This window comes from Rhododendron vialii, chromosome 1a, assembly GCF_030253575.1.
Source record: "Rhododendron vialii isolate Sample 1 chromosome 1a, ASM3025357v1".
NCBI classification, from domain to species: domain Eukaryota; kingdom Viridiplantae; phylum Streptophyta; class Magnoliopsida; order Ericales; family Ericaceae; genus Rhododendron; species Rhododendron vialii.
Window position 1 is genome coordinate 4,748,649 of NC_080557.1, and position 15,272 is coordinate 4,763,920.

The 15,272-nt window shown below is 36.2% G+C and overlaps 1 protein-coding gene across 9 annotated transcripts in view; it reads left to right on the top strand.

Moving 5' to 3' along the window:
• Window positions 1-15,272, top strand: part of LOC131298849 (AT-hook motif nuclear-localized protein 9-like) — a 69,954-nt gene that overhangs the window by 13,254 nt on the left and 41,428 nt on the right. For 3 of the 9 annotated variants that reach the window (XR_009190568.1, XR_009190569.1, XR_009190554.1), the window contains exons 1-3: window positions 11,205-11,346; window positions 11,831-11,982; window positions 14,195-14,527. The exons of 3 other annotated variants lie outside the window; for them this stretch is intronic. Coding sequence is in view for 2 of the 6 variants with exons in the window: in XM_058324354.1 (XP_058180337.1) it covers window positions 11,254-11,346 (93 nt within the window). In the remaining 4 variants the exon portion in view is untranslated. Of the gene's footprint in view, window positions 1-11,191; window positions 11,347-11,830; window positions 11,983-14,194; window positions 14,528-15,272 lie in introns of those variants that run through there. 3 more of the 9 variants (XR_009190557.1, XM_058324354.1, XM_058324346.1) reach the window with 2 other exon arrangements.

Below are 15,272 nucleotides of genomic sequence, written 5' to 3' on the forward strand. Positions count from 1 at the left end.
AATGAAACTAATAAATCTAAGCAAAATAAGTAGAAAATTAAACTTCTTAATTCATTCCAGGTCGCAACTTATTCCTTGTTCGGAAACCTTGATTTGTGAAATGGAAACATAGTAATTCTTTCGTTCCTCTATTGTTCCAAGATTTCGATAATTAAAAAAAAATCTAAGAAAATTTGGGAAAAATGTTATTATCCTCCTCACCTAATTTTGGTTACTTCTATACTTTATTTCCTGTTCTACTATAATAAACTTCACAGTTTTTTTTTAAAAATCCAACGCAAGTTAATGTAGTTGACCATCCTAGATTTCGATAATTAAAAAAAAAATCTACAGAAAAATTGGGAAAAAGGTTTTTATCCTCCTCCTCATCTAATTTAGGTTGCTTCTATACTTTATTTCCTATTCTGCTTTAATAAACTTCACACTTTTTTTTTTATAAATCCAACGCAAGTTAATGTAATTGACCATCCTAGCTTTCAATAATTAAAAAAAAATCTAAGAAAAATTGGAAATAAGGTTATTATTCTCCTCCTCGCCTAATTTTGGTTGCTTCTATACTTTATTTCCTGTTCACACTTTTTTAAAAAAACCCAATGCAAGTTAATGTAGTTGACCTCCTAGATTTTGATAATAAAAAAAATTGGGAAAAAGGTTATTAAACTCCTCCTCCCCTAATTTAGAATGCTTCTATATTATTTCCTGTTCTGCTTTAATATACTTCACACTCTTTTTTTTTTTTTTTTTTAAATCCAATGCAAGTTAATGTAGTTGACCATCCTCCGAATTAGGGTCGGAAGAGGTTTTCATTCAAGAGGTTCTTATGGAAAATAAAAAATTATAATTATTCATCTACACCAGAAAAAAAGGAATGTATAAATGTGCAAGTTATCGTGTACCTCTTTATAAGCTGAGAAGTAGAAAAATAAGAAAATTGATAATTTTTCCTTATACCTCAACGCATATCTTACGCATTCCATACTTCTCTGCGTATGTCTTCATATTTTTCCAAATTCTGTATATATTAATTAGAATTGTTTTTTGAACGGCAATTAATTAGAAAATTAAAACGTCTCCCATGAAAAAAAGTTTTTTTATCATTTTCCATTTTCCTCATTTATATAAAATCAAAAAAAAAAGAGAGGAAACACAATAAATGCTTTCCAGATTTCTTTCCTTTTTCTAGTTAATCAACCCCATGCTTATGTAGCATATTTTAATTTCCTAATTTATATAAAATCAAAAAAAGGAGAGGGAAACAATAAATGCTTTCCAGATTTCTTTCCTTTTTCTAGTTAATCCACCCCATGCTTATCTAGCATATTTTAATTTATTTCCTAAGTTAATTAGATAGAAAATTAAGCATCTTCGTGTACTCCGGTGTAGACAGGCCGCAGTCGCTCTCTCTACATATACCCCTCAAACATACGCTCAAAGGTTCCAACGGCTCTGAATAGGTTTTGTTTACAACTCCAAGATGAATTCATCGGACAACAATGGCGACGGAGACGAAGAAGACGACGACGATAGCGAAAACATATACCATCGCGTTTTCGACTATTGCTTCAGTGATTTACCAAAGGTTTGTGTCTTCTTGCACCTTCGATTTGACTTCTTTATCTCCTACTCCAGTGGCTGGCTGTTATCGATATGTGCTTAAAATCATTTGATCTGATTGGTTTGGATTTAGCACGTGTATCTCTGTGTGTGTATATATATGCCTACTCTTAGTCTCTGTGTTGTTTGATCGTAGTTTTCATGGTTCAGTAGATCGCGTAAATTTTCCAACCCAATTTTGTTAGTCCTGTCCTGTATCGTAAGAGACAAAAAAAGAATGGAATTTTTAACCTTTAATTCCAAGTCATGTGGATAGTTTCCTTCGGGTGAGGGATCTTCTAATCTCGGCTGTCGATCTCATCCAACGGCCGAGATGTCGGATCAAGATTAGAAGGCCGCACCTCGTGTGAGATCCCTTATGAGAAGCGCTGTGGATCTTTGATATGTCATGACCTCTTCACAAGATCCTAGTTTTCTCTTTTCAGGACTATTGGTCATATGCTACCGAGTGGTCAAGGGTTAATAAAATCGTATCACCAACATACATGACTGGATTTGGGAAAAAAATTAAAGAAATGTTGGATGACAGATTGGCTGTCTCTACGCAGTCAAAGAAGTGTATACAAATGTTCTAGCTGTTTGCTCAATTTGATTTGATGAGAACTTATGTAAGCGTGGAAGACACGGAGTAGTTGTTTGCTTAAGGGCTCTACTGAGTGTTGGCCCCTTCGATTAAGATTCAAAGTTAAAGCTACTGAGGTTTTAAAGAGAAAAGCCAAATAACAAAAGCTATTAAAATCTAAAACATATGTTCAACTGATTTGTTCAAATGAGGTTAATGCTATCACTTGAAAGATGATACGTGCCACGAACTGGGAAATTATTTCATTTGTTCTTAAAATAATAATTTTTCATGGTTATGCTCTCTCATTGTTTCGCATTTTTTGATAGTAGTGTTGGGCTTCCATTTTCATTTATAGTGTTGCTTTTTAGTTTTGGCTTTTGTTTATGCAACTATTAGTTTCAACAAGATGGTTGTATGATGACAGGACATGACAAGTCTAATAGTAAGATATGCCATGGAAATTGAATTTTGTTTTCTCATTTTTTGTCCATGGGTTTGTTTAAAAACATCAATACCATCAAACTAATGATGTCCATTTTTGAAAGTTCCTGCATGACGATTGAGTGACTACGTATAATTTCAACAATCCGTAGATGTGATTGTAATCCACTTATGTTGTACTATATTCATTCGAGAATATCACGAGTTTGTTTGGATTGTCAGTGCCCATAATACGATGCCAATGAATACTCTTTTGTATGTTGTAATCTTCTCGTGTTAGTATATCTCTGTGTCTCTTTATATGTGTATGCATTGATTGATTGGGAACTTCCTCCACACCAAATCTGTGGCAATAATATGGATTAAACTCAAAATTCAGGTTTACCCCTACTTCGGCTTAATTCTTCACATCGTCTGAACCCTGGATCTGGTTGTCTCAGGTAATTCCATGTTTCCTACAGATTTCGTTTGCTAAGCTGATGTCCATACTTCCCATTTCCTATTGGATTACTATGTATGTTCATTGTACTAAATATATGTTTTTGTATCCATTCTAATAAATGCATGAAGAACAATCATCATATCTTGTTTAATATGTCTGAAGCTAACCCTCGGGGAGGGTTAGATTGCCCTCGATTGGGGACTGGAGCGTTGTTGTGAACATAATTAGGCTTATCTGATACTGCTCATATGAAAACCAATCAGATACGAGTGAATCAATCGGATTCGTATACAGTTTTTCCACCAAATTTTATTCGTTTTTCAATTATGGCTGGGATACTAGAAATTGAATGCTTTGCTTTAATTGAGGTCAAACTGTGAACAATGAATCCTTTGCAAATTGTAAGCGTGTGTGTTGTTCTATAGAGTGAAGATATATCCTAGTGGAGGTTCCTCTCTCCCTCTATCTCTCCCTCTCCAATGAAGAGAAAACAAGGAGAAAGGAGAGATAGGAGGAAAAGGGCACTTGAAGGAACAACTCTTTGTACCAATAGCTATGCTAAGAAAAAGACGAAAGAAGTTAAGGATTGGAGTGAAGGGAAATAAAGGAGAAGAGATCAGATAGAAGCCAAGAAAAAGATGAAAGAAGTTAAGGATTAGAGTGAAGGGAAATAAAGCAGAAGAGATCAGATAGAAATAAAGGAGAAGTGATCAAATAGAAGCTAAGAAAAAGACGAAAGAAGTTAAGATCAGAGTGAAGGGAAATAAAGGAGAAGAGATCAGATAGAAGTTGACGTTGGAAATGGTCTTTGCTAATACTTCCAAATTTTTTTTTTTTTAAGGAATGTGGTTAATGCACTTCAGCTTTTGGTTTTGATTTTCTATCTATAACAAGATAATAAAAGTACCGATTTACAACATATCTTTGTAATGTCCATGTCTCACAATATTTATATTACATTATATATGTATTGTGTATTTGTGTCAATATATGAAGCACCCCTTTATGGAGGTCATGTGTGGTGTCCGACAATTTTCAGCCACCAACGCTCTTTGGACCCATGTTGTACACTGAAATCAAAGGTGTTCTAGTTTTTGTCAAACATCTTTTTTTGTTTATACGCACTCTAGGACCCTAGGGACACTCATGGGACACTTCGAAGGTGTCAAATGAAATGGTAGGCCCAATTGAAGCTTAAGAATGTCTTATTTCGTTGATGGTTGAGCGATGACAAAGATTCATGTGAATGGTGAAACGGTTTTTGTCGGAACACCTCATTGAATGCTGTGACACAATAAGTGCGAACGTTGTAGAGTCTTATTTTCTTTATTTTTCATTATATCGTATGATACATGAATATGTTTTTTCAGACGTGTCCCCAACATGTTGTGTCCTCCAAGTTTTGGAAACTTGCATGTTAAGAAGTAAGTGTCGTGTCACATGTCCATGCTAATGCCATATGCACTGGGGACATCGATGTTGGTCAGAATTTTTTGCTAGCGTATTTCTAAATATGAGTATCAAACATACTGAAAGTCTGAAACCTTTTGTGTCCATGTATGTTAATATCTAATAAAAATAGTCAGAATGGGAGGTGCAATGTCTCGTGTCCGAATTAGAGGAAGTTCTACAAATACTCAATACTATACCATGTGCATAGGTTTTCCTATTGCTACACTAGGTACATCTTTTTTGTTTTGTCTCCAATTAGATGGGATTGGATTTACTAGAGTTCCCTTTGTACGTGAGATTTGAGATTATACAACTGGTTTTCTTGTTGAAAGACCACATGGTGCATCAACTTTTTTGGAGCATGCATAAATACCTATGTTTCTCTTTCCTTCTTGAAGTGGGAATAACTTCAATGTTGGGTGACTGAATGAAGGGTATCAATAGCTTTTATAGCATCAATAACTGAATGAAGGGTATCAATAGCTTTTATAACATCAATAATTTATGCTTTTGATGCTTGTTCGATGCTATAAAGCCAAATTGTTTTGCACCAAATAGTAGTAAAGAGCCTTAAGAATCTCACACGTGGAAATGATTTAAATCCAAAATTTGCCTTAGAATAGTTAGGAATTGGGGATCATTTTGGTGAGATTCAAGGAGAGAAATCACATTCATTTGGAATCCATGAATGATTATTTGGAGTGGAAGTTTAAATCATACAAGTTATATCAACATAGGGGATTCAGAGCACTGATGTAAAGAGATGGTCTCAAGAGATTTTTTGGGCAAAGGATTGCTGTAGATAAAGTTGAAGCGATTGGCAGTAAATACTAGAAGGTTGTTGTGCGACTAAATTGTTCAAGATATTTTTGGGCAAAAAAGGTTGCAGATACGATGGGGGTCGCTGGTGGTGATGATGGAATATATTGATGCTTACTGCACAAATGCAATTATGTTGAGAGGTTCTGGGGAAACAGATGGTTGTAGAATGGCTACCCAATGTTCTATCTCGACCTTCGATCATGGAGGCAAGCATAGGGGATCGACTGTGCTGGGAAATGGGCAACATCAGTGGTTCAAGTACACCGAAAAAATGATAATATGGTGATTCCATTATGTTGGAGGTGGTTGACAATGCATGATTGAGGCAATACGTTGGAGGTGTCATGGTGATGGAACAACTTAATGATGCTCGTCTGTATAGTGGCAACTAAGACCAGTGAGAGACTTCTGGACAAAACAAGGTTGCTGAGTGCCTACTCAAATTTTTCTTTCCACTATATTGGATAAAGTAGCGGGTTCAAGTATGTCAAAAATATGACTATGGTACTAATTCCCATATGTTTGAGGTGATCGACTATGATTGTCTACCATCGACTCTCAATAACAATCACCATTGAAAATTGAAGATGTTGCTAGTGACTATGTATATGGAATGTATACATGTGTTTGTTGTTACGTATATGTCTTGTAATGGAAAGAATTATGTTCTCTCCTATGTTAGTCGTTTAACCTAACTAATCAAGACTATCGTTGCTTTCATGAGATAAACGATAGTATTACCTTGTCATAGTGGTTTAAAAGGCGTGCGCCTCGCGTGCAAAGGCACTAAGGCGAGGCGAGGCGCGGCGCACTGAGAAGTCCTCAGCACCCTGAGGTGAGGCTATACGTGAAGCATAGTTAAGACCCTTAGGCACACGCCTAACGGCGAGGTGTGGGGCTCATGAGGCTAGAATCTCACAATTTTCCTTAGATCTACACTCAAATTTCTTCATATTTCAAATTATAAAGGCTTTAATTGTTAGCCCTCGATGAACCAAATGTAACATAGAAGCAAAAGCTGCAAAACTGTTTAAGTCTTGAAGAAAACTTAGCCAATGTGGAGGGTTATGAATCAAATGACAAAGAAGATGAAGAAGTAATTGGTGTTGAAGATTAGGTGAACATGATTAGATATTTGAGTGCCATTATCTATTTTACTATGTATTGGAACTAAATGTTATGCATTAGATTTTTATGGATGTTACAATTTTGTTCATATTTGGTGATTTGAACATTGGGAATACTATAATTTATGGCATTTGAGATTGTAGAAGCATTTACTTATGTTCAATTTGTTTCCTGTATGAGAAATTTAGAAGTGTAATTATTTTCTATGACTTTTGCCTCTCTTTGATGAGGCATGCGCCTTGCCTTGTGCCTAGGTGTACATAGAGCCTTTTAAAACGCCTTGTCAATTAATTGACATGGGATTTTGTGGCTATTTTTCTTGAATGATAGTTGATTGTGTTGTCCAAAAATACAAAGAAAGGTACTCATTTAGCCAATAATCCCAATTGAATTGAATGAAGCTTAATTTTAATTTGGTTAACCAAGGTTCTAAAAGTCGCTAGGCACTAGTCGGGCGACTGGGCACTGCCTAGCGCCTAGTCCGATTAATTGGCGCCTATGACCTTATAATTTGGTTAACCAAGGTTCTAAGAGTCGCTAGTCACTAGTCAGGCGGCCGGGCACCGCCTAGGCCGATTAATGAACGCTTATGGCCCTAGACATTAGGCAGATTTTCCATTTTTTTTAATTTTTTTTAGAGATTCCCCCCCCCCCTCCCCCCCCCCCCCCCACCCCCACCCCCACCCCCACCCCAGTTTGAGAGCAAATACAACATAAATAGAACAAAATATTTAATAACATGGAAACTGAGTAATAATGCGAAGTTCAACACCCAAAGTTCAACTAAATGAAACTAATAGTACCAAATAGCGAGTCTAATGCGAAGTTTTGATATTTAGGGTTTTGAAATTTTCGATCATGTAAGAGAATTGGAAAGACTGGAAACGTATTTACATCATAGTAAAACTACACCAAAGCCCCTTATAATATTACCACGACACGAAAATCTTTAATTTTTAAAAATCACATCACCTACCTGCCTAATTGTTTGCCTAGCCCCACCTAGTTGCATAATCCTGCCTAATCTGCCTAGCTGCCTAGCAGATTTATCCCTCCTAGCGGCCAATAATTCAGCCCGGTGCATAGACAAAAGCCTAGGCCCCTAGGCGCGGCGGCGGGGTACCGCCTAGGCCGAATTTTAAAATACTTGTGGTTAACTTACTCTGACAAGGCTTAATTTGGTTTTTGGTTTCACAAAACCTTACGCATGTTTTCTTGATATTGTCACGTTTAGTCCGATAAGAGAACGATACTTATGGGTTTTGGGAAGCTTTAAATGTGATCTAATTGATCGAACAACTCATACTCCTTTTTAAATCGCTAAGATGGGACTTTACATATCTCTTCAATAATTAATAATTCCATGCCTTATCAATGATAAGGTATGACTTTAGTATTATGCATTTTGTTTGTAAAATTTAAGTGCTTTTAGGTTTCAAACATGCTACACGTGAAAGTTGTAGAATTCCAACCTTCTTTAAACAGATCTAACCAGAAGCAACGATCATCTAATATGATTTATCTAAAAGCATTATGTATTGTCTTTCATCTCGAGAAATTTATCTAATGGCAATCGATAAAAGAATCTTTTGACACTTGTCAAGTTTACTTTTCCACGAAAAGTAGTATATTGGGGTGGTTTGAATGTGCCTTGCACCTTTTAATGAGTATTGCTGGAGTTAGGCTTGCATACACTTCAAGACACAGTTTCTAGGAGTAACATGAGCAAAATGTGTTGTGTTTTGTAATGTAAAAATTGTCCCAAGAGTTTAAGCTGATAAGAAATGGACCTAAGTAAGCCTATCAAGCTATTTAACACCCTTCCCCATGTGTAATCCTGACTTGCACGTGGAGATGCAACTATCCATTAGATAGAGCAATACGAAATACGCATTGGAGTAGCAAAATGCAACCGGGAGCAAATGCGAGTCGGGATTAGGGTGTTTGAAAATGGACCAATTGTCTCAAGGTGTTTGAAAATGACAATAATTCTAAAACCACACACAAACACAGAAACTCTCTTGCATTACATGTGGGTCCTTACACACATTAGAGGTGTGTAGTGTGTGTGGACCGTACATGTGATGTGAGTGAGTTTGTGTGCGGTTGTAGCAAAACTCTTGAAAATGGACCCAACAATACATAGCATGCTTTTTAGTAGCGGCAATCGTACGCTTGTTTTTTTTTTGTTTTTTTTTGGGATTGGGACAAGTTGACAAGATTCCACATATACTCGGTGTATTACTGATGCAATCAAATATGGAAAGGGAAGAATTAAAGATTCAAAAAAGAGGTGCAAATCCCATTCAAGAGGATAAACCTCTAAGGCTAGAGAGAGAAACTAAGTCTCTATCAATATTTCTATATTCTTAATAATCAAAAGCAACCAACATAAGAGACCAACACGCCTATAGATCAGAGGACTCTACTAACACCAAGAACACTAAAAGACACAAATGAACCTATATTCTACTACATCAATTGCCCCCACCCCCCCTCACCCTCACCCTCACCCTCAAGCGATATTTAGTTCAATGAATGTGAGCATTAGTGTATTTATTTACATGTAGGCTGATATGTAAATCTATGTGTTTGAACTTTAAGTCCCCACGAATACAGTTTGTACAATCTTCTTTCCACGATTGATTATTTCACATGTCGTGTTCGATGTAAAGTTACATATTTTCTTACTAAAAGTTGAATTGTTGTTTAAAACTTGGAAAATGAAAGACTATTAGAATTTTGACCTTTGTTGAAAGCCCATAATAGAACAAAGATCAGTGCTAATAATTACAAACCTATAATATATCAATGGAAAAGTAGCAAAACGTATAAAAGAAATATCACTTCTTTTTGCCTTTTTGGCAATTTTTTGGTTGGAAATTGACCTCTCTAACTTGTTTGTAGATTGGTGCTTCAAACCTTGTTTGTTCAACTTCTTGACTTTCTTATGAGGCCTAAGGAGAGTTTTTGCAAGAAAGTAGTTTTAGAATGTAGAAAATCATGATGCAAAATCCCAGCCTTTTATAGCACCTTAGTTGCATGAAGCGGGAGCGAGGGTATGTAGAAGATCCAAAGTTATGGGCGCCAAAAGGAGCATGTATATAGGTATTTATTGTATATAAACATGAGAGAGATAAGACGGCCCAATATAGTTTTTATATCAAATTTACGGACTAAACACTTATATATTTGTCTAATACGAGACAAGAGTCCTGAATCTCTCGAACTTGTTTTCTCCTTTTCTTCTTCCTTGCATATGTTTGCAAAGAGAAGTCCGAATTTCTTCATATTAGAGCGCACTCTTGTCTCGATGGGAGCGAGACGGTAGGGCTCTCCTTACTTAGGAGAGCCGATCTGCAACTAAGTACAACATGATAAGGTAACAAATCTCTTATGAGCTAAAATAGATGTGAGGAAGTAATTGTTCAGTTACAGCTGATTTTGAGATTACATTGTGCTTATGACCGTTATTGCTAACCTTAATGACCTGTTAGGTTGTGGTTGTGACGGTAGTGAACGAGTTTTTTTTTTCTTGGTTAAATTTTTTTGCTTAGCAAAAGGACCGGAGTTAGCATTGTATGTTGGTTGCATCATGTATGTTGAAATAGTCTGTGATTGGTTTAAGTTCTTTGGATTGGTATTTGATATGTGACATTTTATTTAACTAGTGTTTTGCTTTTATATCTTAATAATTTACATATCAATAATTTTTTCGTGTATGGGACTATAGATGAATAAAACCATAAATTCCTTGTGTTTCCCCGGAACCAATTCCTGCATTTCATGGAATGACATGTTGGAAAGTCGAATTGATCACTCGAATTGTTTTTGCCTGGCCTAATTGAGAAACGACCACTTGAATTGTTTTTGCCTTAAGTAACAGTAATGGTGCATTTTAAAACGTTTTTACAGATAGAGTTCTGTTCTATCATGATCCTTCACAACATTATCTTGCTATCAACACTTTTGGCTAGCCCAAGTTAAGTGTATATTTGTAACTGGCATTTACTACTTACCCGGCTCTAAATTAGATGACATCACTTGACACTTGTACGGGAGTACTTCTGTCATCATCGACGTACCACTTTCTCCATTCTTCTACACTGATGTCACTATCTGTATTCCGTGTACCACCTCTCCCTCTCATCTCTGCCTCCCTCCTTGTTCTTTTTTCGTGTTCTTCACTCTATTTTGGTCTTCCTTTCCCGAAAAATCCAACACACCACTGCTGATGATCATCTCTCCTCAGCCGAACTGCCCATCATGCCCATCTTCACTAGCCTCAGCCATAGTAAGTAACTAACATATTTTTGGCCCTACCTTCCTATAGGAGTCACCTCTTTCTCTTCTTCTGCTCTTTCTGTCTATTTCTTCTTATTGTGTGACTTGTGTCCAATGGTGTTCTTCAAACCCCTTCGACCCATAACTATAGCAGCTTGCACTGCACTACTCACTGCACCCAAAATCTTATGCCTCAACAATACATCTATGTATCTCGAACCATTTGTTCATTTCACAAAGCCTATTGTATTTTCTTTTCACTTTAATAATGATCTCGTGAGAGTGGGGATGTAGCCAGCTTGTGCATTGGCTTTGAACTGTGCTTATGATTTTCATCATTTTTCTGAGATTTTCATCATTTTTCTTATGTTGTTGCAATCTTTACTCTGTTGCAGGCTTCTGTCTTCATGTGGAGAGTATTTGTCAAGTCATGCTATCGAAGCTATTGTGCATGATGACAAATCTCTTGGCAGGAAGAGTGGGAGAATGAGGTTTTCAGGTTTTCATGGGATACTTCATGCGCTATATAATTGAGTTTCCTATGGCTGTTGCCCTTACCAGTGCTCTGCTTCCCTCAAGGATTCAGCCTAAGGAGCAGGTATTTCATCTCAAACACTTCCCATTTTTTAGTTCAAAAATGGTCGTACTTGGGTTCATGATCTATCTGTGGGGCTAGAAGATTCATAACCAGATGCTGTGTCATTTATTGATCTTTGATGACTCTTTGATTATCATTCTGACTCTTGACGGTTTTGAACGTGGGCTTCTAGTGACATGCCTTCTTACTTTAAAATTGAAACTGTCCTTGAGGGTTTTAGAAATGGCATGATTAACTTCTGCCTACTGTTCCAACTGAGATTCTACTTAAACTTGGCAAAAAATTGTTTCATAGGGAGGAGACAGAGAGTGGGAGAGAGGGAATGAGAAACGAAAGCTGATTTTTTGCTCATTTGGAACATCATGATATCATTTCCTTATATTTGACACCCTCCTTTGTCATAAAAGAGGAAACGCGTGTTTAAAGAAGTTTTATAAATGCAAACCATAAATGACTGACAAAAGATCTTGACAACTTACTGCAGCTATTGAGGGGCTCGAATCCTCCCCAGGTTGAGGATGAGTCACAACAGTGCCAAATATAATTGTAACAAGATCAGTTAGAAGGTTAATTTTCTCACGGGGATTCGCATCAAATAACAGTGTTCCTTCCCCCAGCCTTAAAATCAATGTGAAGGTTTGTATTGTACTACTGTTCAGTGTGATCTCCAAGCATTCATGTTGGTTCCCTTATTTTGGTGGTTTGCTATTTAGTTTTTGCCCTTGCATTATTTGTAATATCCTTTTCAACCTAGTCTATGTCCACAGCTGACGCAACTCCGTACCGATGCCTTAATTAATGGCTAAGTGATTAAACCAATTATTTTTATAGAAATATAAGTAACCACCCTATTTTCATTCATTTTAGTTGCATTCCCAATTGTTAGTGTCGATAACATACAAGGCCTGCTTTGAGATCAATCCAACTGCATTCGAACAGATTGAGAATAACGTTAACCTTGTCATAAAATACTCTCTCTCAGGACTTGAGATACACAAGTAATGAAACTTTTTTTTTGAATGGCAATTAGTAATGAAACATAGTAACAACAGCCCCGTCCGTCATGGATGTCTATAACTATATAGACAAGTTGTCTAGTTTATTGGCTTCTAAACTTATTGATTATTTGAGAGCACGCACTAATGCTGACAACCTTTACAGCATGAGACTGGAAAAGCCTAGAAGGTAACTACATGTGGAGGAGGTATTGAGTCTCTTGACCTGGTCCAAGACTCCAAGTCCTTGAACATGCTCTGCCAATGTGCTAGGCAGATGCTTCTTAGGATCAAAAAGCGTTTTTTTTTTTTTACCAACGACAAAAAGGTAGATGAATCCACCAGTGATGGGAATTTGGAATCCACATATCTAGTAGCTTCTAATTAAGGTATTTTCCTCCCATTTTCTAATATTAACTGGTATAATCACCTATCAACAAATAATAATATGTTTCCAAGAATTGAAAAGTTACATTATCAGATTGATTGATTTTATTTAGCTGACACCATATCGTATCTTTGAAGTTATCGGCCGCACTCCACAGTTTATGAGCCTTAATGAGCCAACAATATCATGTATTCAAGCTCTTTTGCAGGTCTAGAGTTGCAAATAAGTTTTTTACTATGTACATAAACAAGTTCATACATATATAAAACTATGAAAACATATACATATATAACTTTATAGTACTCGTAAGAATTTATACATGTAAGGCATAAGAACTTTATTGTGTGCATATATAATTTATTACCTATACAAGTTGTACAATCTATATGTATTCAACTTTATATATGAAATTCTTATGATATATAGATATACTCTAGGTTCATGAGCATAACCCAGCCAAATACTGTCAAGTTCAAGTTCGGTTTGTTTAGTAGGCGAATCAAACTTGAACGAGCCTTTGCTGAGTCGAGCTTCAATAGCCTTCCTGTGATTAAGGTTTCACACATCAGTTTATTTTAGTAGATATCGCTATGTTGGATATCAAAGGGCAACACTGATCATTTTATCGGTCTATACTGCTCAATATTAGCAGCTGACTGGTCATATACTTGATACCGCTTTTTATACCCTACGTGACATCTATTTTTTGATTTCAGCAATCATAAATAAAATACCACTCCTAAGTATATGAAATGAAAATTGTTAAAGCATCCAACTCAAAACCAATTGATAATAGGTGGAGAGGTTGCCCAGACTCATTTACTAGTTTTGGAGGAGATAATTAACCGATGTGGGACAAACTCCAACAAAAATGAAGTTTGATAAAAAGAAAAAAATATAACAAAAGAGAATCACATTATTTCAATCTTTACTAATTTCTCATTGCTGTACAGAACTCTTTCATTAGGGGGAAACTACAAGTCACACAACTTATATATGTAGAACAATTAAATTAGCACCTCTTTGGTCTTCGTACTAGCAACATTTTGTTAGTGAAATTTTGAAATAAGACCCAAGTTTTTTAAAAAGCATTAATGAACGTCAATTGCAAAGTGACAAAAAAAAAAAAATTGAAATCAATCTCTATTTGGTATAACCGTATTGGTCAATGGTTAAATTGGAAGTGTATTATCGGCATATTAAAAGTGGCTCCTCTATAAATATCAAGAGAAAAAATAGTCCTTCTCGGCTTCTCCACAATACTAGAGAGAGGTGAGTAGAGGGGAAGCTAAATGTTCTCATATACAGATCTATTCTTGTTAATGTAGAGTTATGTATATCAAACTCATATGTACGTTATCATATAATCTAATGTGCTATAAATATTCTGAGTTAAACAACATTGTCTCTCAGCCACTTACATGGACTATATGTATGTGTATCAATGGGTGCTTTCTTTTGACAGTTCTTTGAGGATTTAAATTTCCAATGGTCTCTACCAATGCAAGTGTCCCTTTGCTTCAAGTTGAGGGAGAGACACAACTGCCACCCACTCTGGTGGAGACAACCATTGTGAAAGTGGAGGTTACAGACACTGGTAAGAATGAAAACTCAGTAAATTGTGGTGGAGAATCAGGAGATGTGGATTCAGAAGTAACGGTACGGAGAAAGAGGGGCAGACCAAGAAAGCATCCAGTGGAGTCACGAGAATGTTTGCCTTCCCTACAAAATCTTGTTCCAAAAAGGGGAAGGGGATAGCCTCTTGGCACCGGAAACCTGCAATTGCTGGCCGCTATGGGTGAGTTTTGCCCCCACTAATAAATATGAATTATTGCATATTCATGTTTGAGTCTGATTATACACAAGTCCTACTAATTAATCGGACTACTGTTTGGGAATTAGGCCTGTCATGCGTTGTTTATGTCATTGGATTGCAGAAAATTTATCTTTAGATTCTAGATTTGCCCCTTGAAATGAACTTGATAAATATAATTCGAATAGGCTTTTGTATGGAAATCAAGTTGTTATTGGTATGACAATTGTCTTGATTGCGTCTAGAATTTTTCTGCTAGATTAATTTGGTTTTTTGGATTTGGGTTTTTAGTTGCATTGATCACAATATTTATGTCCGAGATTTGGTTCTCATATGTATCATATAGCTTGATTGCGCATCCAGTGGAGTTTGTCTAATCAAAGGCGAAAGATGGGTGTCCGAGAGCCTATTGGCTTAATTTTTATGTCCTATTGTCCCTCGATGTTTAATTATCTGCAAAAAAGTAAATCCTTATAACACTATTGCTCTCTGAACTGGTAAACAAAAGGGGGTTAGGGTTCATCCCTTCCTGCTTGCATAGCGTGATGTTTAGGGTGTTTATCCTCCTAAATTAGCCTGTCAATCTGGCTTTGGAGAGGTTATTCTTTCTAGTTTCTACTTCTTATATAACTAGTCCTGATCTGATCTGTTGTCTGAGTTGTTAGTGAAGGCCAAAACTTTTCTTTTCTTTTTTCTTTTATATCTCTAAAAACAAATTTTCTCTCTCTAT